This window comes from Globicephala melas, chromosome 18, assembly GCF_963455315.2.
Source record: "Globicephala melas chromosome 18, mGloMel1.2, whole genome shotgun sequence".
Classification (NCBI taxonomy): Eukaryota; Metazoa; Chordata; class Mammalia; order Artiodactyla; family Delphinidae; genus Globicephala; species Globicephala melas.
This window is the reverse complement of record NC_083331.1, coordinates 12,979,319-13,001,339: the sequence shown is the minus strand read 5'-3', so window position 1 is coordinate 13,001,339 and position 22,021 is coordinate 12,979,319. Positions and strand designations below refer to the sequence as shown.

The 22,021-nt window shown below is 37.7% G+C and overlaps 1 protein-coding gene across 2 annotated transcripts in view; it reads left to right on the top strand.

Moving 5' to 3' along the window:
- Positions 1-19,522, top strand: part of TRPC4 (transient receptor potential cation channel subfamily C member 4) — a 161,365-nt gene extending 141,843 nt beyond the window's left edge. For both annotated transcript variants that reach the window (XM_060288122.1, XM_030882455.3), the window contains exons 7-11: positions 2,263-2,458; positions 6,083-6,277; positions 16,821-16,862; positions 16,988-17,077; positions 18,552-19,522. In XM_060288122.1, the coding sequence (XP_060144105.1) occupies positions 2,263-2,458; positions 6,083-6,277; positions 16,821-16,862; positions 16,988-17,077; positions 18,552-19,274 (1,246 nt within the window). In that variant the 3' untranslated portion in view covers positions 19,275-19,522. The remainder of the gene's footprint in view (positions 1-2,262; positions 2,459-6,082; positions 6,278-16,820; positions 16,863-16,987; positions 17,078-18,551) is intronic.
- Positions 19,523-22,021: the final 2,499 nt, after the last annotated feature.

The following is a 22,021-nucleotide window of genomic DNA, read 5'->3' as shown; positions in this document are numbered from 1 at the left end:
TATTTGTATATTCACAGTGAGAATATACACTATTTAGAAAGGAAGAACAAAATCATTTCACATTGAATCCAATGACACTGTCATTAATCTTAGAAATTCCTCCCTAAAGCTACTGAAAATAAAGAACTCATGGCCTTGGGTCAAATTTACTTTTTTTCTGAGAAAGTTTTCAAAGAATACCTTCTAGTGACCTTTGTCTGAGGCCAATGAATTATATTAAACTTTCCCTGATATTGTTAGAATCTGACATCTGGTTGTCCTTTAAGAATATATGGTGAACTCTTCACAAACTACATCCCTGCTGGCAAGTCAAGGTCTGATTGAGGTTGATCACGTTGAAACCTTTATGATAATTTGCCCCATTGAGAGTTGAACAGCCCTAGCAAAATAATTCAGTAAAAAACCATTACATTTCATATTCTATAATCAAAATTTTATTATACAATTAAAAATATGAAATGGCTTACTTAAAAAAAACCAATTAATTTAAGAAAAGAAATCCTGAACACCAATTAAGGCATCCTTAGTTAGATTCTCCTTGTCATACTGATCAGAAATTCATGGATTGTTTCAAGTAACAGGAGTTTGGTACAAGAATCCAGCCCTTTGATTCTCTGAGCAAGGGTTGATCTTAGCAAGGACAGAGCCTAGAGCAAGACCTGGCTTTGAGAAGAGCAGCAGTTGATGTAGAGCTGGACCTTGGGACTTTTCTCCTCTGAGAACCGATATTAACATGACTTTGCTACTCCACGTGTATTCTCTTCAAGGTTTACTTATTATCTGGCTTATTTATTCTTAGCTTGTGTTTCTTAGCTTGTGCTGTCTCAAACCTTTGGCTTCTCATAATTCCAGTGATCCTAATTCTACATCATAACTCCTGTCATTTCAGTACTTTTTAACAACTACCTCATTCTCTTGATATTTCTAAGGTAAACTTTCACAGAGAGGAAATCTGATAGTTTAAGCTCATCTTTTCACATCAGGTCATACCACTGTCCACTGGCCTCATATGAATTTGCTCTCCTTGGGGCACTTGACCACTGAAATCCCACCTCCTTAGTCGTCATGCCACGTATAAGATACTTTTTGCTTTTGTTTTCACAACGTAATTTAAATACAGTATTTTTTTTTTTTTTTTTTTTTTTTTGCGGTACGCGGGCTTCTCACTGTTGTGGCCTCTCCCGTTGCGGAGCAGAGGCTTTCGATGCGCAGGCTCAGAGGCCATGGCTCACTGGCCCAGCCGCTCCGCGGCATGTGGGATCTTCCCGGACCGGGGCACGAACCCGCGTCCCCTGCATCGGCAGGCGGACTCTCAACCACTGCGCCACCAGGGAAGCCCTAAATACAGTATTTTTTAAACCATTTCTCAAAGAATATAAGAGTTCCATTGTCTTTTTACTACATTAAGGTGTTATAATGGTCCTACTGAAACAATTCTTCATTTGGGTTCAGACACTCTTCATCTTATTCCATTTTTGGAGTAAGTTAAGTAATGAAGAAAATGTTCCCTGATATATAAAAAATAGCAAATCTTATTATCTGAGCATTCTGAGACATTTTGTCATCATACAGGATTCACTCTGTGCAATTTTAATTGTAAATGTGGAAATCCATAAAGATAACATTATTTTTAATCCTTCTATAATCAAAAAGGAAAATCAGGTAAAAGAACTTACATTTTTTAAAGACTAAGCCTGCAGATTTATTATTTATTAACTGTCACTCGGTGCCCTGGGACACAGGTTTGCAAACTTGTTATGAAAAGGACAGGTAGTAAATATTTTAGGCTTTGTGGGCCATATGTTCTGTGTTGCAACTACTCACTGCTGCCATTGTAACACAAAAGAAACCATAGACAGTGTATAAATGAATTGGCATGGTTGTATTTCAATAAAACTTTATGTGCATTGAAATATGAATGTATATAATTTTCACATGTCACAAAATATCACTCTTCTTTTGATTTACTTTTCCGACCCTTTGAAAAAGTAAAAACCATTCTTAACTCAATGACTATACGAAAACATGCTGTGGGTCCGATTTGTCATCGCTGGCCAGGAAACTAAATAGTTTTCAAAGCTCTTGAGAAAATTAAGTACACATTTGTGCTAGTATAAGGAAACAATTTTCTTTAATTTTTTTAATTAAGTTTATTTTTAAATAATCAACTATAACCTCATAGTAATCATGTTCTATCATTCTATCTTATTGTATAATGGTTCTATTAATGTAGCCATTAATGTCATTTTATCTTTATTCTAGGTTATTTGAGACACTCCAGTCCCTGTTTTGGTCAATATTTGGGCTCATCAACTTATACGTGACCAATGTCAAAGCGCAGCATGAATTCACCGAGTTTGTTGGTGCCACCATGTTTGGGACATACAACATCATCTCTCTGGTTGTCCTACTTAACATGTTAATAGCTATGATGAATAATTCTTACCAACTTATTGCTGTAAGTTGAATAACTTGCCCCCTAGAATGTGTCGTTCCTAGCTATACTCCATCCTATTACCATAGGAAATACAATCTATAATTGCTATTGATGAGACGAATCAGAATTATAATATAAATGGTTAATTTGGTATTTCTAAGCACTGTTACCCTACTTGGCTACATACTATTTTAGTTTTTTCATATTACAGATGATTATACTAAATCTATCCTACCAGGCAGTCATTGGCTATGTCAGACAGTAGGTGAGGTATGGATTATGAACAGGCAACTCATCTCTATGCAGTGCCCTTTGGGTTTTACATTGTCTCTGACCATCTAATCTACAATCTTGATATAAGCAAACTCATGCTAGCTTGGCAAGATACAAGAGCTAGCCCAGAGAGGAGTCACAGTGAAAAAGCACAGGATTTTCAGTTTCTTAAAGCCCAGACAAAAGTCAGAGAGGAGTAATCCTGAATGCTGTAGCAGAATATGCAGTACCATATGTGTTTATTTGAAACTCTAGAATCCAAACAACTTAGCTTATTTATTCATTCGTTCAATAAATTCTTATTAAGCGCTTACTCTGTTGCCAGGTACTGTTCTAAGAACTAGAAGTATGGCAATGAACAAGAACGGCGAAGTCCTTTATCCCCTTCAACTTGCTTACTAGTGATCTGTGTCTATGGCCATTAGCAACAGTGACAAAGCAAACCCATACTGGAATGAAATACATTTCTTAAGTCTTTCTTATGTATACTTTAGACAAGTAGTTTTTATAAGAATAATTACAGGCTGCCCATTTACTCCATAAATAACTGCAATTATATTGCATCTTTGGATCTATTGCTAATCCTCTGGGGTGTTATTATTGTTATTTTGAGAAGCGGCACTCCTAATTTTAATTATACTGTCTTTATGGACGCAAGACACCTGTCACAGATGAAAAGCTGCATGAAACATAAGAAGAAATGATTTTTATTTACTGATTCCAAGACTAGAGTATTCCCACTAAATATACTTAGGTCCTAGGAGTTGCGGGTGAATATCTGAATTTGTGGAACTTCACTTAAGCATCTCACAAATCTTAAACTTTTTAGATAGTCCATAAATATATATTGTATATTTGTTTCAGAAGTTCTGTGTTCCTCTAGTCAACACATTTGCTAAATGTGGATTCTATTTTCCAGACCACCCTTCCAAAAATATTAGAAAGCCTCTAATTATCAAGCTATATACAGAGAAATTGTATATACAATTTGGATCCTATAAAACATTAAATGTATCAATTTCATCAAGAAGAGAACGTTAGTCAGGAACCATGTAATATTTTCTTTTTGCTCCTGTGCGGGGTGTGTCTTTCTAGGTGACTTGTAGAAATGAGAACGATCTTCAAATTTCTATTCTTGTTTAGCCCAAACTCTAAAGCTACTTGAGAGGAGAGCAGGCACTGAGCACCTGAGACAGGTGTTCCCCCAACATCCTGCATGTGATGCCTCCTTGGAGCATGAACATGCCAAGTATTTGATTTTCACCTGTGCCACAATAGCAAAATTTGCCCTGAGGTCCCTCTCTTTTTGTCCTGCTACCCTTAATTCAGAGCTCTAGGATAAAGCATGAAAGAAGAAGAAAATGTAACCGTTGAAAGGCAAAAGCGATCATGCAGATCATGTTCAAAGCCTTCTTCTCACTCACTCTTTTGTTCATAGATCAAATATTTATTGTGCACCTAGTATATGCCAGACATACGCTTGATTTTAGGGATACCCAGAATAACGAAGTCCCTGCCCTCGAGAAAAAATAATATAGGATGGACAAAAATTCAATAAATAATTTCAATATTGAGAAAAGGAATTGGAGAATGTGATAAAAGCACAGAAAAGACTGTAACATGGGCTGGGGAGAGGAAACAGTTGAGATAGATGAGAGTCGGGGCTGGCTCCTAAGAGAGGAAATACCTAAGCTAAGCTTTAAACATTAACTAAGAGTTAGAAGATGGGTAGCAGAGGTGATTATAGTTATCACCAGCCTGGAACCTTTTTTTTTTTTTGCAGTACGCAGGCCTCTCACTGCTGTGGCCTCTCCCGCTGCGGAGCACAGGCTCCGGACGCGCAGGCTCAGTGGCCATGGCTCACGGGCCCAGCTGCTCTGCGGCATGTGGGATCTTCCCGGACCGGGGCACGAACCCGTGTCCCCTACATCGGCAGGCGGACTCTCAACCACTGCGCCACCAGGGAAGCCCCAGCCGGGAACTTTTCACCTTCATTTTTTCTAACCACTGTAGATGTTGTTATAGACCCTTTCAGAATCCCAAAGGAAGAGTCTGCTTTGTGACAGCAGTAAGAGAACATACTGAGGTCAGGATAATCCTCAACTTGTGACTCCCTGAGAATGAGAAAGAGCAGAAGCTACTCACAGGCCAACACTTCACCTGCGGGGCTGCCTTTTTATTACCTGAAGCCAATTCTACTCAGTCCCATTCTCCGTGGCGGCAGCAAACATCTGCTTTCCTTCATTAATGCAGAATCTATAAGCTTGTTTAGGAAGAAAGATAGGGAAGGAAGTAGAAATGGGAGAGGAGAGACAAGGGGAAGCTGTAGCTTCTGTACGTCCATCTATCGATCGTTTGCTAAGCAAAAATGAAGACCATGCATTTTCTAGATACAGTGACTTCTGTTGAAAGCACGAGCTGTCCAGCGTCTAGACTAAAATCCAGATTATTCAGAGTAGAATGTATAAACAACATATGCACTCATCAGCACACAGCAATTTAGGAAGATTAGAATGAAGTATACTCTGATTTCTCCTACTCTAAAACTCGAGTTTTTTTTATAATATTAATGGGTTAAAATGAACTATTTTGAATTTGTATGTACGCCTGGTTTCTACCACCTCCTACTTCCCAGATTTTCTGCTTAAATAAGATTTGTGGCTAATTTAAGAAGAGACTGGCTGCCCCATATCTAATTGCCACAAATGTTCCTTAGTTTTTCCAGGAGATTAAAACAACACAGAATTATTAATAAATAATTAGAGGGCAACCCCTAGCCATACTCTCACCTGGTACCATTTGGCCAAGGTTACGTGAGGGTTCAGTGCTGTGTCAGATACCCTACTGTACATTTCTTAGAGGAACTTCTCTCTGAGTTTATGCCTGTTGCCTAAAGGTGGACAAGGTTTATTCAAATGGAAACATATCAAGTAAGACTTTTACTGGAAATGCCCGAAGTATGAGCCATGAGCACCTACCTAGGCAGGGTTTCAAGGCCTTTGGTAAGACCTAAAGCCCTGCTTGTGGCCAGAATCTAATGAAACTGAGCTGATGTAAGCCTACAGTGCAGTAAATGAAGATTCATCTTCAAGTCATAACTAACCTCTGCAGTCTCTTTAACATGGATTTATTGTAAATGTCTGTTTCCTGCAAGTGGGAAGGATGAAAACTGACAAGAGAGTTGTGACTCCTTTCCAGGCTAAGCCACTGTCTGAGTTTAGGTGACCATCTCTGGGAGTCAGTGTTGTTTTTACAGGCAATTTAATTAACGTTCCAAGAGCCACTCAGAGTCAGGTTACAGGCTCTCTGTGAGGTTTATCTCACCTTATTAATTAAGAAACCTGTCAGCACTTGTCGTGTTTTCCTGTTCAGGACCATGCAGATATAGAATGGAAATTTGCTCGGACCAAGCTTTGGATGAGTTATTTTGAAGAAGGAGGTACCCTGCCTACTCCCTTCAATGTCATCCCAAGCCCCAAGTCTCTCTGGTACCTGATCAAATGGATATGGACACACCTGTGCAAGAAAAAGATGAGAAGAAAGCCAGAAAGTTTTGGAACAATAGGGGTAAGGACACAGCATGTTGGTATTACTGTTTGTTTGGTTTTTTAAAATGTGTGCTTGAGTATGTTTGTATTCCTTATTGAATACATTTGCATTTTATTCTTTTTGTTCTCACTGGGTGCATCCGGTGCACATTTATTGCACAGCTACTGTGTCTAAGAAACTGCCTGCTTAACCATGGTTAACTATGGTTTCACAAACCCATTTCCTCCACTGAGGGCGGTCACTGTTATTTTAATAGGAACCACACTGTACATACGCCTCTCCAAACCCACTAGTCAAGGCTTGGAGAACTAGTACATTCTCTCTTAGAACCTTAATTTCTAGCTCTATTCAGAATTATAACCTCAGGTTACCTGTGGCATGACTGACTCATCGTCTGTTTCTGTCTCTGGATTGTAAGGGAAAGGATCTGTTTCAGATACCTCACATTCTTAGCGCCTAACCTAGGCCCCCGCACAGAGTGGAGAATGCTTGATAAAAATTTCTCAATTCAGTGATTGAACAAATATTATAACTTGAAAATGCTGTGCCACATTCAAGTGCAGTGATTTCAGAATATGTTCAATTGTTCAACATTTTGCTTCTAACTCCCAGTTATACTAAATGCCAAGAAGTTGTGTTTGTAAAAACTATTAGGACTGTTCAGAGCCATGCCCCTGTTATACTGGAAGATTATACTTCCCTGGGACATTTCTTTCATATTGGAAAGCAAGAGTTCAAACAACTCCAACAGAAAAGGCATGGATTTAAGGCTTTGCTCCAGCCAAACCACTGACCTGTCATTCTTCATTTCTTTCTCACTCAATTTCCTAATTTTCAAAGTTCTCATGTTTTAGAAATTAATACCCTAACATTCATTAGTCACTTGGACCTTCTCAGAGAAATTGCTTTGGAAGTATTCTAATATGCCTTTATATTAGAATCAAGTAATATCAGTTATTTAATTAAAATTAATTATTTTTAGTTTTATTTAACTTAGTTTATGACTGTTAGTTATGCCCTTAGTGATTCTTCTTTTTCATTAATTTCATTGCCCACCAGGCACTGTTATCAGCATCAGATGGGGCTTTCTCTCCTGAAAGTGGCATTGATTGTCCTGTCATCTCTGTAACAATTCTAATTCTAAAGAGAAATTGACTGGCAAGGGAGTATAGCAAACAGTGTGGTTAGGAGAGGCAGTTATATTCTTTCCTAGAAACCGTCACTCCATGAACTTGGAAATTGGGTGTCTATCCGATCTTAGAAATGGAAGTCAGATTATGGTGAAGCCTTACCTTGCAATCCTCATACTAATTTATAGAGTTTATCACTGACCTTACAGAAAAATTATTGTACTCCAAGTGTCTTATTTTCCTCTTAAAAAATAAGTTCAATTTATTAAAAAAATATGTTCATAAAATAAATATAATGATTTGGGTTTAATAAGCAATTACTGTACATTTTCCACATGCCAGGAGCTGAGCTAGGAATTAGAGGTGGGAGGAGATATACGAAGGCATGGTTTCCATCCTTGAGGGTATTGTTTTTAACGTGGGGGACACAGATATGAGAACATCTTACTATAATACATGTTACATGACATATTTAACATTACCGTATAGTTATAGGCAAGAGGCCATGAGAACGGTGTGAGAATTAATTCATGTTTTCCTTGAGATAAACGGGAAAAGATGCAGAGATGCTGAACTCTGGCTTACTCCCTTCCATATCACAATATACTTCTCCTTTCTCTCATCTTATTCTTAAATTCATAAGAAATTTATTTTGTCAATCCTTGAAGAGATACTAATTATTAGCACTATCTTATTATGCTTTCTCTCATAGGAGTATTTCAATTGAAAAAGAGTTTCTGGGCACCCAGATAAAAGCCACGCGCAAAAGAAATTTGTCTTTAATATTTTAATTTTAGGCAATAGCAGAAGGAATCTTGGGTTTTAAGATGCCATGGAACTTGTAAAAAAAATATAGGGCCCTGCTCTAATATTTTAAGAGCGCCATCTGTGCTGCCACTAAAATAATGGAGGACCACTCTAAGAATTTGACTTCCAACTCTCTCTCCCGTCCCCCAGAATCCTCCCACTGTTGACATATTTTTAGGAGTATATTACCATCATTTCTTACATGCAAAGAGGAGCTTAACATTGACTTGGGCTTTCCTATGAAAACAGTAATTCAAAGGGTAAATGGTATAACTTAAAGAGCTTTCTTTTCTATACATTCCTGGTCAGAAAAACAAGTTTCTTTTTAATGTCTCTGTCTCTAAATTTGAATATTTTGATCCAAGCTGGTGCACAGAAAGGTAATTCACAATTAATTGTGACCTCAAATCACTCCTTCTTCCCTAGCCATATAAATTTTACTAACCTTTGGTAATGGATATTTTTATGCTTTGGGAATTTATGACAAACGAAATCAATACTGTGAGTCACCTCTCTCTTCTCCATTCTCTTCCTACTCTCAATCCTGCCTCTTCTCTGCCAAGTGGAGGCTTGGGTAAAGCACCAACCTAATCAAACTCAGCACTGTACATTTACCTTTTACCTAGACTGCATTTCCAGAATGAGAAGGACATATTGTGGTATGCATACCCTTACTTGAGTTTTATACATTTAGGTTTTAGATGGAAATAAATAGTATGTATTATTTGCAAAGAAAAATGTAAGATAAATAAAAAGTAAATTAAGAAGAAGTTTGTAATATTAATGGAGGAGTTAAATGAGAAAATCATTCCAAAAGTGAGTGCTGTGAATTCATTTCAATTTGGTGAATCGACCTGATAGTTCATCGTGTAGACAGATGAAGACAAGGAGATAGACACACATCCATTAACTGAAAGGTGACTTTGAAGTACCACTGGCAGTCACTTTGTATAACGAAGGCACGGCTTAGAAGACGCCATGACACTTCAAAGGCACCTTAGAAATCATTTAGCTCAACTATTTCCTTTAAAAAAGAGCTTGTTTAACTTGTGCAGTGTTTTAGGTGACAGAGCTGGGGAAAAACTCGGGTCTTTTGTTTCCCCATCCCATGTGCGTTTCATTGCCCTCTCTTGTTTCCCTGAAAACTCTGATGACCTTGCAACGATACCCTCCATGTTGTGTGTCCACCTTTTGATTTTTCTCAACAGCTTTTGCAGATTCCACCACTGTTTTCCGCTGCCTCTTAGATTCCTGTATCCCAAAGCCCTTGTTTATTTAACGGGCTGGCCTACCTTCTGCTCTCATTCCAACTTGCTTCACATTTGTGAAGAAGAAAATTAAAGCTGACCTGGAGGTAGAGTTTATACCTTCTTGGAGGCATTTTCTCTAAACCTTCCCACTTGTGCTTCACATACTCTTGTCACCAGCACCTGCCTGAATGTTACCCTGTTGATCCCTCCCTGCAAAGCTGAAGCCAGTGCTCTCAGGGTTACTGATTGGCCACAGTCTGGGAGCCCAACATTGGTGATCTTATCTTGTGATTTATGGATAATAACTGATACAACTAGCTCTGAAAACTCATTAACTTTTTTTTTTTTAAACTTTGGACTTCCTTTTATGGGTGACTGGGAATTCCAGGTAAATTAAGTTTTCCTTTGGAATGCTTTATGGGAGAAGGCAGAAATGAAGCAGAAATGCTTTATTGAACAATATTTTTATTGCCGGAGCAAGCCCATGATGGAGAGATGCCTTGTTTCTGCGAAATCATGAAAATCCCACCAAAGAGGCAGCATATTGAAAGTACAATCATAAAATAAGCAACATTTTATAGCCTTCTGGTTTTTTATATTACTTGTAGAATTTAAACACATGTTATCAGCAAATACTCTTCTCAGTATTAAAACAGTCGTTCTCAAACTTTAGTGTGTCTTACAATCATCAGGAATTTCCATTTTAACAAGCACTTCCAGCCTGTAACTTTAATTAGAAATTCCTGTTAAAAAAAAGCATTGGTATCTAGCTCAGCTTTTTAAACTAAAAGCCAATGTTTGTACTTGTTGTCCAAGAGGTCTAGATAATTTAAAGTAAAAAGATGTTAATGCAATAAGATCCTGCCAGTGTTTAATTAATATGAATCATTTTTAATGCCATAGACCAGGTTTCCAAATAGAATGCTAAAGTTAATGGGCAATATACTGAACCAAAAAACTACTAGGTCTTTTAACAAAATCATAAAAAAATGGTTTTAACCTCTAGTTTTATGTTTTCCACTTTCTTGTTTTCTCTGGAGCACACAGTGAGGGGAACACGAAACACCATCTCTATTAGGGCCCCTTAGCATCACTCAACCCTGGGGTCACAGATGGGATACTCATGCCTGACCAGTTGCCACAGAAATACATTCAGTTAAGTCACTGCAAGAGAACTAGGAGCAGTGAATGGATTAACATCACCTATCAATACTAAAGAAAAAATGCTAAGAGTACTTGCCTTTCAGACTTCATGTTTTATAATTATCAAAATGTGTCTTTTCATAGGCCTACCAACAAATCTTACAGATATGACTGTGTCCATCCATGGGTACCTCTCAATCCCTAATTTATTGCTGTAAGATTTGCTGATGGAACTTTCAATTAAATTTTCTTTCCTAAGTGGGAATCTAGAGGAACAAATTTCTTCTTGCTATTTCCAGAGTGAGATCCTGAATACTTGCTTTGACAAGGCAACCTTCAGCTTCTTATATCATTTATTTTTATATGCTTAGAAAGTATGTTTATAGAGAACAATATGTATAGATTCATCTATAAATGAGCCAAACTACAATCTTTACAGAGGGATCACATCCTGAAATGGCCCCTTGCCTTTTTACTTGTTTTTTTTAAAAGAAGAGCACAGCAAGCTGCCCCCTTTCAAGGATTCACTGAGCAAAGCAGAGAATAAAAGGCATAATTCATGGGCTTAAAATCAGTGATAGACCAAAACCAGAGTGGAAATGAGAGAAAACGGCACTGACAATTGACTGCAGGGAACGAGCTACATGGAGTAAGCCTGACATTCCGCATATTGGACCCCGGGAAAATGAGAGATAAAGAGTGACAAAATGTCACCATGGATTCCCCAGAGCCCTTTCTTTCATAGCTGCAAAACCCTTCCTGCTCTAAAGCAACCTGACACTTCTATTGAAATGAGAGGTTACCTCTGGGCAGCAAGGCTTCTCACTAGTTGGTCATTTCCTTTATCATTAGTTCTGTGATCCAAATACTGCCATTGTCTTGTCCTAACAAAGCAGGAGGAACCTGCAAAGAGAGAGATCTGCTAATGTGGTGGGCAGGTGTGCCCTGGGCACCTGCGTTCAAAGCCACCCTGCCAAAGAACCGAGCCAGACTTCCGATGTAATTCGTGGAGAAAACTGCCATCTTAAAGTGCACATCTTCCTCCAAAATATTTTTCCTAGACATCAAGTTAGGGAAGGAAGGTCCCTGATCAGTCACGTGGCTCATTTTTCTTAAACATAACAGAAAATCAACCCAAGTTATTTCAGAAAAAGCTGCCAAACGCAATTCCACAAATTTCTCAGTAACGCTGTAAACATGAACTCATCCACAGGAAAGTCCTTATTCCTAACCCAGGCCTATCATGCTATAATTCTACCTCGTTCGTTACTGTTTAGTAAAAACAGAGAACCCCTAGTCATTGCAGATCACTTATCAATTGAAGTTTAACATGTGAATGGCTTGAAAAAATTAAATACCTCTTACCCACTTAGGTATTTTTTAAAGAACTGTCCGTCATTATATTACTTTTATAAACACACATTGGTCCATTCTGTTCTTAGTCACTTCCAGTGAGAGTTATAAGATGTAATGCTTTCCCTTATGAGAGTAAATCCTTTTGAAGTGCAGCTGATCTTTACCCAACAAAGAGGTGTTGTTGGTGGCAGCTCTATGATAAATATTTAACGATGTCACCGGTTGCCAAAAATGATCATTATGTTTATGGCAAAGAGTGCATATATTACGGATTGAATTGTGTCTCCCCCATAAAGATACTTTGAACTCAAAATCCCCAGCACCTCAGAATATGACCTTATTTGGAAACAGGGTCTTTGCAGATGTGATTTGTTAAGATGAGCTCCTACTGGAGGAGAGACCTCATAAGGACATGAACATTTGAAGACCTGGAAACACAGGAAGCACGTCATGTGGTGATGGAGTAGATATTGGAATTGTGCAGGCATAAACCAAGGAGCATCAGAGATTAAGATACCACTAGAAGCTAGGAAGAGGAAAGGCAGGATTCTACTGTGAGTCTCGGAGGGAACATGGAACTGCCAACATCTTGATTCGAGACTTCTGCCTCCAGAAGTGTGAGATAATAAATTTCTGTTGTTTTAAGCCACGCACTTTGTGGTACTTTGCATGGTAGCCCTAGGAAACTAGTACAACATATGCCATGCATTTTGTGGTTAATTTTTATTCAAATAAATGAGGATCCAGTCTGGAAAGGATGCTGACCCACAAACTAAGATGTGTTGGGAGAAAGAGGCAAAGTCATAGGATGCAAAACAGATGTTCTTATATGTCTCTTAGTGTCTACTTGATCAAAAAAGAAGGAGTAAAGAGTAAATTCTAGCCTGGAATTCTAGGACTGGCATTGCCTTTAGAACATTGTAGTATTTTTGTTACTCACTCAACTGTGGGGACCTTGGTTTCCTTGCTTATAAATGAGGCAATGAGACTGGACCAGCTCTTCTGTTCTAATAAGTAACATGTCTGTTCTTAATGCCTACACGTCAGTCGTCATGTATTGATATTTGAAACCCGATCTTGTGTTCCTTGACCTTTGGTAGATTCTGAGAATTTAGATAATTAAATTAATTTTAGTATTAGCCTAAGAAAGCTAATTTAAAATGAAAGGAATATTTTATGCATTCCTAATAGATATATTCACAATTTATTGAAGATTTTATTGTTCATGATGGTTTCCCTTTAGCAATGCCAAGAAATGTGGATTTGTGATTGTATCCACTCTTGTACCTATGCATATAATCCTCAAATCTTTTTCTTTAGTCCTAACCTTCCCCCCAAATATAAAATAAACAGTGGCATCTCCACCTTAACGTCCTTTGTCAGCATGTCCCAAATTGAATTCTTTATTATTTTTCTAATAGCACCAACATCTCAGCAGCCAGGCTAGAAATCTTAGTCATGCTCCCACCCCAGCAGCAGGCCTCCAGCTCTGTTTCCCCTCAACATTCCCTGTCCCCCTGGGACTCTTACTGTCCCCTCCTTTCCATTCAGAACCCATAAAATGTACAACACAAAGAGTGAACATAATGTAACTATGGACTTTGGGTGATAGTGATGTGTCATTGTAGGTTCATCAGTTGTAACAAATGCATCACTCTGGTTGGGGATGTCGATAGTGGGGGAAGCTAAGAGTGTGTGGCGACAGGGGTTTAAGGGAAATTTCTGTACCATCCCCTACAATTCGCTGTGAATCTTGCATTGCTCTAAAAAATAATAAAGTCTTAATAAAACAAAAATAACTGCCTACAGAATTTGTGTTATATCTATCCATATTTACCAGGACCATCCCTTCACCCTATCACTTAAATATGAATTTCTTATTTACAAATCTCTATTGCCTAGGCTAACGCGTCCAACTCTCTAGCTAAAGAAAATGTTCTTCTCAAGCATAAAATGCCATGCAAATCACTCAAAGATAATTACCCCTAAGTACATTCTTTTATTTTCCAGAGGCAATCCCAATATGTGTTAAACTATCCACAGGTTTTGTGATTCAAGAATATTTTTTTAAAACATATTTTTAGGTATGTTAAATCATAATATTAATCACAAAGGGAAAAAATGGAGAAAGGACAGGAACTAACAGTTAGTAATAGAAGCCTTAAATCTCTTATCTCATTTAATCTTCAAAATCATTCAGTGAGTTTATCTTTACCTTGCAAAATAAAAAATGTGGAAGGGAGAGGGTCTCAGAGATAAATTCCTCATTCAGGCTTAGTCACCTTCAATCCCAGGTGTTCTTAACATCACACCACATTACCTCCCTGAAAGTAAGAAAAAAGCCACAGTTAGCCCTGATAGTAATGGTCAATAAGCATTGGTGAATTCATTGCATTCATTTTTGCTTTCAGTACTCAGAAGATGGTTAACTGCATCCATTCTTATTTTCTTCCTAGGATAGCGAAGTTCGGTTGGCTGATATAATCTCGCAATACTGAAAACCGTTTTGTAGTATGACCATCTAGTTGTGTAAACAAATTGGTTGTCAAAAACAATTAACTATATTAACTTAGCCTTAAACCTGGGCTATGGATATTGAATAAACTTTTACTGTTATCATAGTAAACTTTTTCTATGTTCTTTCCTTCTGGCAGACTATTTTGCTTAAAAAATTTTTTTTCCTAGAAAAATAAACCTGGAATTAGTTTTTAAAGTGTGATCTTTGATCTTTTTATATTTGCATTACAATTTTAAAGTTCATGTATGAGTAAGGTTCTACTGAAGGGAAGACAGTTTGTGCTCATTTTAATACTAAAATGCATCATGATAATTTTCACTTATTACTCATAATTTTCTGATTTTGTCATCCCTAGTTTTAGTTTTGCATTAAGGAAATTTAAAGTTAACTCATGATTTCAAACTGCTCTCTGCTGACTAGTTTTTATTGGCTTTTTACAGATTAAACTAGCAAAATGCTATAGAACCCCAAGATAATAAAAATTGAGTCGACTAAATTCTATATTAAATTCAGAGTTTCTATTTACTTAAACCATGGAATACGATCTCCTGTACAATACTTACACTGAGAGTGCTGAAGAAGTTAGCGTACAGATTGCTTTTGTATTTGTGTTCACTTAAAAAAAAGGGAAGGAGACCTGGAAGGCTTGTTTCCTTCCAGAAGTGCTTTTGTCTCGGGTTTCAGCTGATCTGTGTCTAAACAGGAGTCACATACCTCCATCTTGTGGCCCAGTCATAAAATTCCCATGCTCTATTTCTTTCAAGATGTTCTAGTTTTGTATGAAGTTTCAAATTTCCCAGTCTTTTAATTAATACCATAATCATTTGAAAATTTGTTTCTTAAGATTCATGTAATACTGAATGGTATTCCAATCATTAGTGGCCTTTAGAAAGTTAAGCATGGTCTCATCTGTTTCTAAAAGTCACTAATAGTCATGAAACACAAATCCATTCTCATGGCCAGTGAAAAGGCCAATTTCCCCTATTGCCCTAAAGAGAAAAAAAGAGTTTCTTTTGAATTGTTTGATTTTTTTGTCTAATATCATTTCACAGTGATGTATGCACAGCCCTTTTCAAAATTCCATTTTAACAGCTTATGATTATTTAGTAAAGAACAAGATCAAAAGACTTAATTAAACCCAAGATATGTTATCTCTTTTTTTTTTTTTTTTTTTTTTTTTGCTGTACGCGGGCCTCTCACTGTTGTGGCCTCTCCCGTTGCGGAGCACAGGCTCCGGACGCACAGGCTCAGCGCCCATGGCTCACGGGCCCAGCCGCTCCGCGGCATGTGGGATCCTTCCGGACCGGGGCAAGAACCCGTGTCCCCTGCATCGGCAGGCAGACTCTCAACCACTGCGCCACCAGGGAAGCCCGATATGTTATCTCTTCTGCTTTCTCACAATTTACCAAATTCATTCCCTTGTAACAGAAGTATTTTTATTTTACATTACTTTGGCTAGTTTTCTTCCTTAAGAATCAATATTGATATTTATTCGACATGCATAAAATTGGGATTATGATAGCTTTTTTTCTAGTATCTTTAGAATACTAGTGAAATCTGCAAATATATCATTTGTCATTTATTATTTAACTCAATTTATAATGGACATTTTCTAGTCCTTAAACATCTTTCTCCATTTTACACTCCATAATCATTGCTCTCTGCTAACACCAGCTCTGCTCCCAAACCGTTCTGATCTCTTCAAAATGATAGCTCAGAGTCACATTTATTTTTTAAAAAATCTAATGAACCCTATCTTTGATCAGAACCTTTTATTTTATTTTGTTAAATTCAACCATCTAATTAAAACAGCAATCTCCTCTTAATGTACATCTGCTTGAAAATAAGTGTTGGGGAGTTCACTAACAGTGTTTCTGATTACATGTTTTATATCATGGTTAAATTCTTAATTTTGCTATTGATGAAGATCTTCATATTGTTATAATGCTAGATTTTTACCCATCAAATCATTATTTTTATTTGACATTTATTTTGTATTTGATATGTCCCATCTGCGTCTCTTAGGATCATTTAAAATGATTTGGGATACATACTAAGTATGATTACTTAATTCTTCATCACTTATATTAAATGAACAATCTTGCCATCATCATTAACTTATTCTATATGTTAAATGCCATAGGAATTATAACCTTGCCCTTTGTTGTTTTGGTTCATTCATTCTTTTGATTCATATGAAGCACTCTCTCTAGCTATTTATTGTCTGTTGTCCAGTAAAATTCCCACTTTGCAGAAATGAGGGAAATAATATTCTTGATTAAAAGAACCAGGCATTATTTTACAGAATGGTACAATATCACTATAACCAAAAACGTAAATGTTCCTTCCCTTTTCAGAGGCGAGCTGCTGATAATTTAAGAAGACATCACCAATATCAAGTAAGTTATTCTTATATCTTGACACTTACATTAAAATAAAGCACAATCTCCTCTTTGGAACTGACTCAAAAGAAAAATCACATTTATGCACTGAATATCAATTCTCTTGTGTTCAAATGCCTCAGGAAGTTATGAGGAACCTGGTAAAGCGATACGTGGCTGCAATGATTAGAGATGCCAAAACTGAAGAAGGTCTGACTGAGGAGAACTTTAAGGTAACCACTTTCATCTTTGTCGCCAAAAGGCAGATTCTGCAGAGCGTGGAACCAGGTGCAGCACGTTTAACACCAGAGCTGGAAACTGGGCCACGTGTTCTGAGCAAGCCTGTCTGTCTTCTGATTTTTAAATTCAAGCCCTATTGATTTATATATTAAAAAAAAAAGCGGTAAAATTTCTTTTCAAAGTACATTGCTTTCAAACAGACAATCTGAAAGATCGAGGGGACTTATTTGGAGGCAAAGAAAATCCTAGTGCCTTGTGGCATTCTGATTGCTCATCCCAGCCACACTCTACTGAGTGAGCTTTACTTTTGGAAATGTCGGTCTGATTTCTAAACCTGAAACACTTAGTAACCAACATTCTGAAAACAACAACAAAAACCTTCTTTGTGTTCGGCACGGCTTTGGTAAAAGAAAATTTAAGGTCTGAGCTTAACTGTAGCTTATAAAAGTAGTTTTTCTCCCTGAGTTGTTTTTGGTTTTTTCAATTCTATCACAGAAGAAAGGTAGAATACACGAAGTATATATTTGCTCAAATCATGTGTATAAAAAATGCCTTTGTTAGCCTGCATGAGTTGCTAGAGATTTTGGAAGACTAAAGTCAATAAGATCTCATAGGCAAAAACAAACAAATAAAAAACCCTACAGGAGACCTTTGACAAAGAAAAACAGCAGGCTTAACAGAGAATAAATATAAGCAGCATTAGGTAAGAAGAGAGATAAACTGCAAAACTTAAAGCACAGATTGAAAGTTGGCTAGGATCCAAAACGTTCTTTGCTGCCACACCTCTGAATTTTGGAGTTAAACGATTCCTGATGCTTTGGGAGATGCACTGGTGGCAGGAGGCCACCACAAGGCAACCAGCAGGTTAGGACTGAGAATTCAGCTGCCCCAAAAGATAAAGGGATGAATCTAGGAAGTGCTGTGTGCTCTGAATCAATTCCCAGGATTTAGTGGCTGATTTTTTTATCCCCAGAGGTTGGGATAAAATCAACTCCAAGGTAATAAACAATTGAAACTAACTGCCAACTCTTGGAAGGGTAGACTCCACTTTAATTATTTTGTTTTAGATATCCCCTTGGACAGCAAAATGTCCCTGAGAGAATGTAAGATGACTTGAAAGCAGATGAATATTTTGCAGAGAAAGAATTTGAAACTGTAGTTCCAAAGAAACCCAACATACTCCACCAGAGTGATGGGAAAGAAAACTCTTCCTGTTTCTTTTTACATCAACCGTAGGAAGTCTCCTATTACTACTGAACTCTGATAGGGAAATTAGGAGATAACAAATAGATACAAGTGCCCCTGAGAGAACTGACAATTCTAAACAGAACCACAGCAGAGTGGACGCCTAGCTCTCAAAAATGAATGAAGACGTGTCAGATCCATATATGAAACGAGCAGATAATGATTCTTAACGTTTATTTGTTTAGGTCACAGACTAATTCCGTCGTTTTCCATTTCACTTAGGAACTGAAGCAAGACATTTCTAGCTTCCGCTTTGAAGTCCTGGGGTTACTAAGAGGAAGCAAACTCTCTACGGTCCAATCTGCTCAGGGCACGAAGGATTCTTCTAACTCCGCAGACTCGGATGAAAAGAGTGATAACGAAGGTAGTAGCAAGGACAAGAAAAAGAACTTTAGCCTCTTCGACTTAACCACCCTGATTCACCCACGATCAGCAGCGATCGCCTCCGAAAGACACACCATCAGCAACGGCTCCGCCCTGGTGGTGCAGGAGCCACCGAGGGAGAAGCAGAGAAAAGTGAATTTTGTGACCGATATCAAAAACTTCGGGTTATTTCATAGACGATCAAAACAACACGCTGCCGAGCAAAATGCAAACCAAATCTTCTCCGTTTCAGAAGAGGTGGCTCGTCAACAAGCTGAAGCACCACTAGAGACAAACATCCAACTGGAATCTCGAGGGTTAGCTTCCCGGGGTGACTTGAACATCCCAGGTCTCAGCGAACAGTGTATATTAGTAGATCATCGAGAAAGAAATACGGATTCCCTGGGTTTACAGGTTGGCAAGAGAGTGTGTTCATTCAAGTCGGAGAAGGTGGTGGTAGAGGACACGGTTCCAATCATACCAAAGGAGAAACACGCAAAGGAAGAGGACTGCAGTGTAGACTACGATGCAAACCTCACAGACATGGTCACCCATGAAGATTACGTGACCACAAGATTGTGATACTTGACAGAGGAAGCATTTCTCATCCATAACACACATCTTCCATAGTGCACTGGGTGGGGGATGTTTAAAGGTGAATGAGCCAATGCTAACGTACACTTTATAGCATTTATCAACTGGGGCCTATTGACATGTCATGTTTAAATAAGGCAAAGGCTATCAAACACCCTTGTTTTGTAGCCCGCTTTTGCTTTCACAATTTGTTTTACAATTTGTTGTTGTTGCTGTTAATAAATAAATGCACCTTGTATTCTTGTTAATAAATAAATGCACCTTGTATTCTTGTACTGTTGCAATAACTTACAGGAAATTTTTAGCTCTCTTTTTCAATTAAAACAAATGTGACTCAATATATGTGCTAGTTGACTCCTATAATAGATATTTTTATATGCAAAAAAAATGTAGCTGAAATATTAGCGCTTTTCACAATTTTTTAGGGTCTCTAGAGATGGTTACTCAGCAAGGACTTTTCACTTAGCCCTACAATTTGGCTTTAAAACACAAATATTATCCAATTTTTTTTAAGAACATGTAAAACATTATCATACACAGTTTAAGCAAACAAGCCTCCTTCTCAGAGTCAAGCTCAGACTTTTAAAATGAAAGTCAGGTATAATTTCTAGAGTTTTAGGTTGCCCAGTTTTTCCTTTCAGTAAGTAAAGGAAATGTTCGTCTTAATAAATGTTGATGACTGATGATTTTTAAAATTAATTTATTCATTTTAATTTTTTTGGCTGTGTTGGGTCTTCGTTTCTGTGCAAGGGCTTTCTCTAGTTGCGGCAAGCGGGGGCCACTCTTCATCGCGGTGCGCGGGCCTTTCACTATTGCGGCCTCTCTTGTTGCGGAGCACAGGCTCCAGACGCGCAGGCTCAGTAGTTGTGGCTCACGGGCCCAGTTGCTCTGCGGCATGTGGGATCTTCCTGGACCAGGGCTCGAACCCGTGCTCCCTGCACTGGCAGGCAGATTCTCAACCACTGCGCCACCAGAGAAGCCCACTGATGATTTTTAATGGCATTTTGTCAGAAAATAATTTTTATTTTAATGTTTTTTTATGACCTTTTTCAGATTCACCTGCCAATCAGTATAAATATGAGGCTTTGTGAATAAGCGAATTTCAAAAATGTGGCAAAATTTCTAGAAAATAACAATAAATTGGAAGAAAATAAGCACCTTAAACAAAGCGAGATGACTGCATGTTCATAACATCCAGATGAAAATGAATTCATTCTAATAATCTAAATCTAAGCAAAGTTAAATCCTATTTTCAATCAGTGCATTTTTGTAATTCAAAAGAAGTACAAAAACCTAGTAGTTTCTTCTTCTTTACCCCAGTGACTGGTATTTCTTTAGAATTAAAATCACCCAAAAATCATTATTAATTTTAACAGTAGGTATAGATATACAGTTTTCCCCATGGGGACAAATCTTTATTGCTTTTTTCTTCTATTGTTTATAAGGTAATTTACCTTATATTATACTCATTCATGGAAAAGGAAGTGTTTTCACCTAATATCAAAAAAGGTGCTGGCAACTTCTTAAAATTTAAATTCTATAACTTGTATCTACTTAAGCCACCATGGAAATAGAAGTTTCCTCACCACATGCAATAGCATTTATTTCAAATCAACAGAAACATGCCGAGTTTGTTTTGTCAAAAATCACCTCCGTGGGCTAGACAAATCATATATGATTTAGCACTGACCAAAAACTGCGTAGTATTACAAACCCCAGTTTCTGATTGCCGTACATCAAGAATAAGGACTAACAGCAATAGCAATGCCAGCCACTGTCTTATGTGCTATGCGTGTACTAACACACATGTACTGCTCATGACAACCCTCTGAAGTAGCTACTATTCTTATCCCCACTTCTTTGGATGAGGAAATCGAGGCAAGCACTGACTAAGCTGAGGTGCCCAGCTAGTGATGAAGCTATGATGAGTCCTTCAAGGCCATGCCCTTGACTGCTTTATTGTACTGCCTCTCAGAATGCAGACCAAGCAAAACAATGTATACAATAGACGTTACTGTTGCCACTTCTGAAATGCTACAGTGTGAGAGAATGAGTTTGGTAAACTCCATAAATTTGTGTCCCTTCTTGTAAAGCAAAAGGAATATGCAAAATTAAAGAGGCAATGTATTTGACTCTTTAGACAATTACATTATAGAAGTTAGTAGATTTTTTTTAAATGGATTTGATATGGGATATCAGAATTCAACTTGAAATATTAGATTTTAGTTTTCAGGAAAGCCAGAGGCACTGACATGCTGCTCATTCCTAAATCTGGATTTTGTCCTAGGGATTTAGGAATGGGCCAGGGAGGTTTAGAGAAACACAGTAAGCTTAATGAATGTTCTGACTGCTTCAGGAACACCTTTATCTCAAATATGTTAGGACTCAGAATAAGCCCTGGGAGACAGTGATTTAAATACTCGAGTTGTTCTAAGTCAGACATATAGTAGTAGGGGAATTGTAGTCATACTCTCAGTACGTGCGGTATTTTCCAATGATTCCTTTTTTGCTGCCTCTGTTGTGTGTGTATGTTTTTCCCCCAACGGTAAACATCATATATATCACCATGATACATACTTTACAAGAAATTTAATTCCAAATTTCCTCTGTTCCTTCCAATAACACCACCAACAATAAAAGCAACCAAAAATTTTTTCCCAGTAGCTTATTTATATCAGGTTAGGGTGATGATGTTCTACAGGTAAACACGGTGATAGTAGAAGGATTTCTTAGGA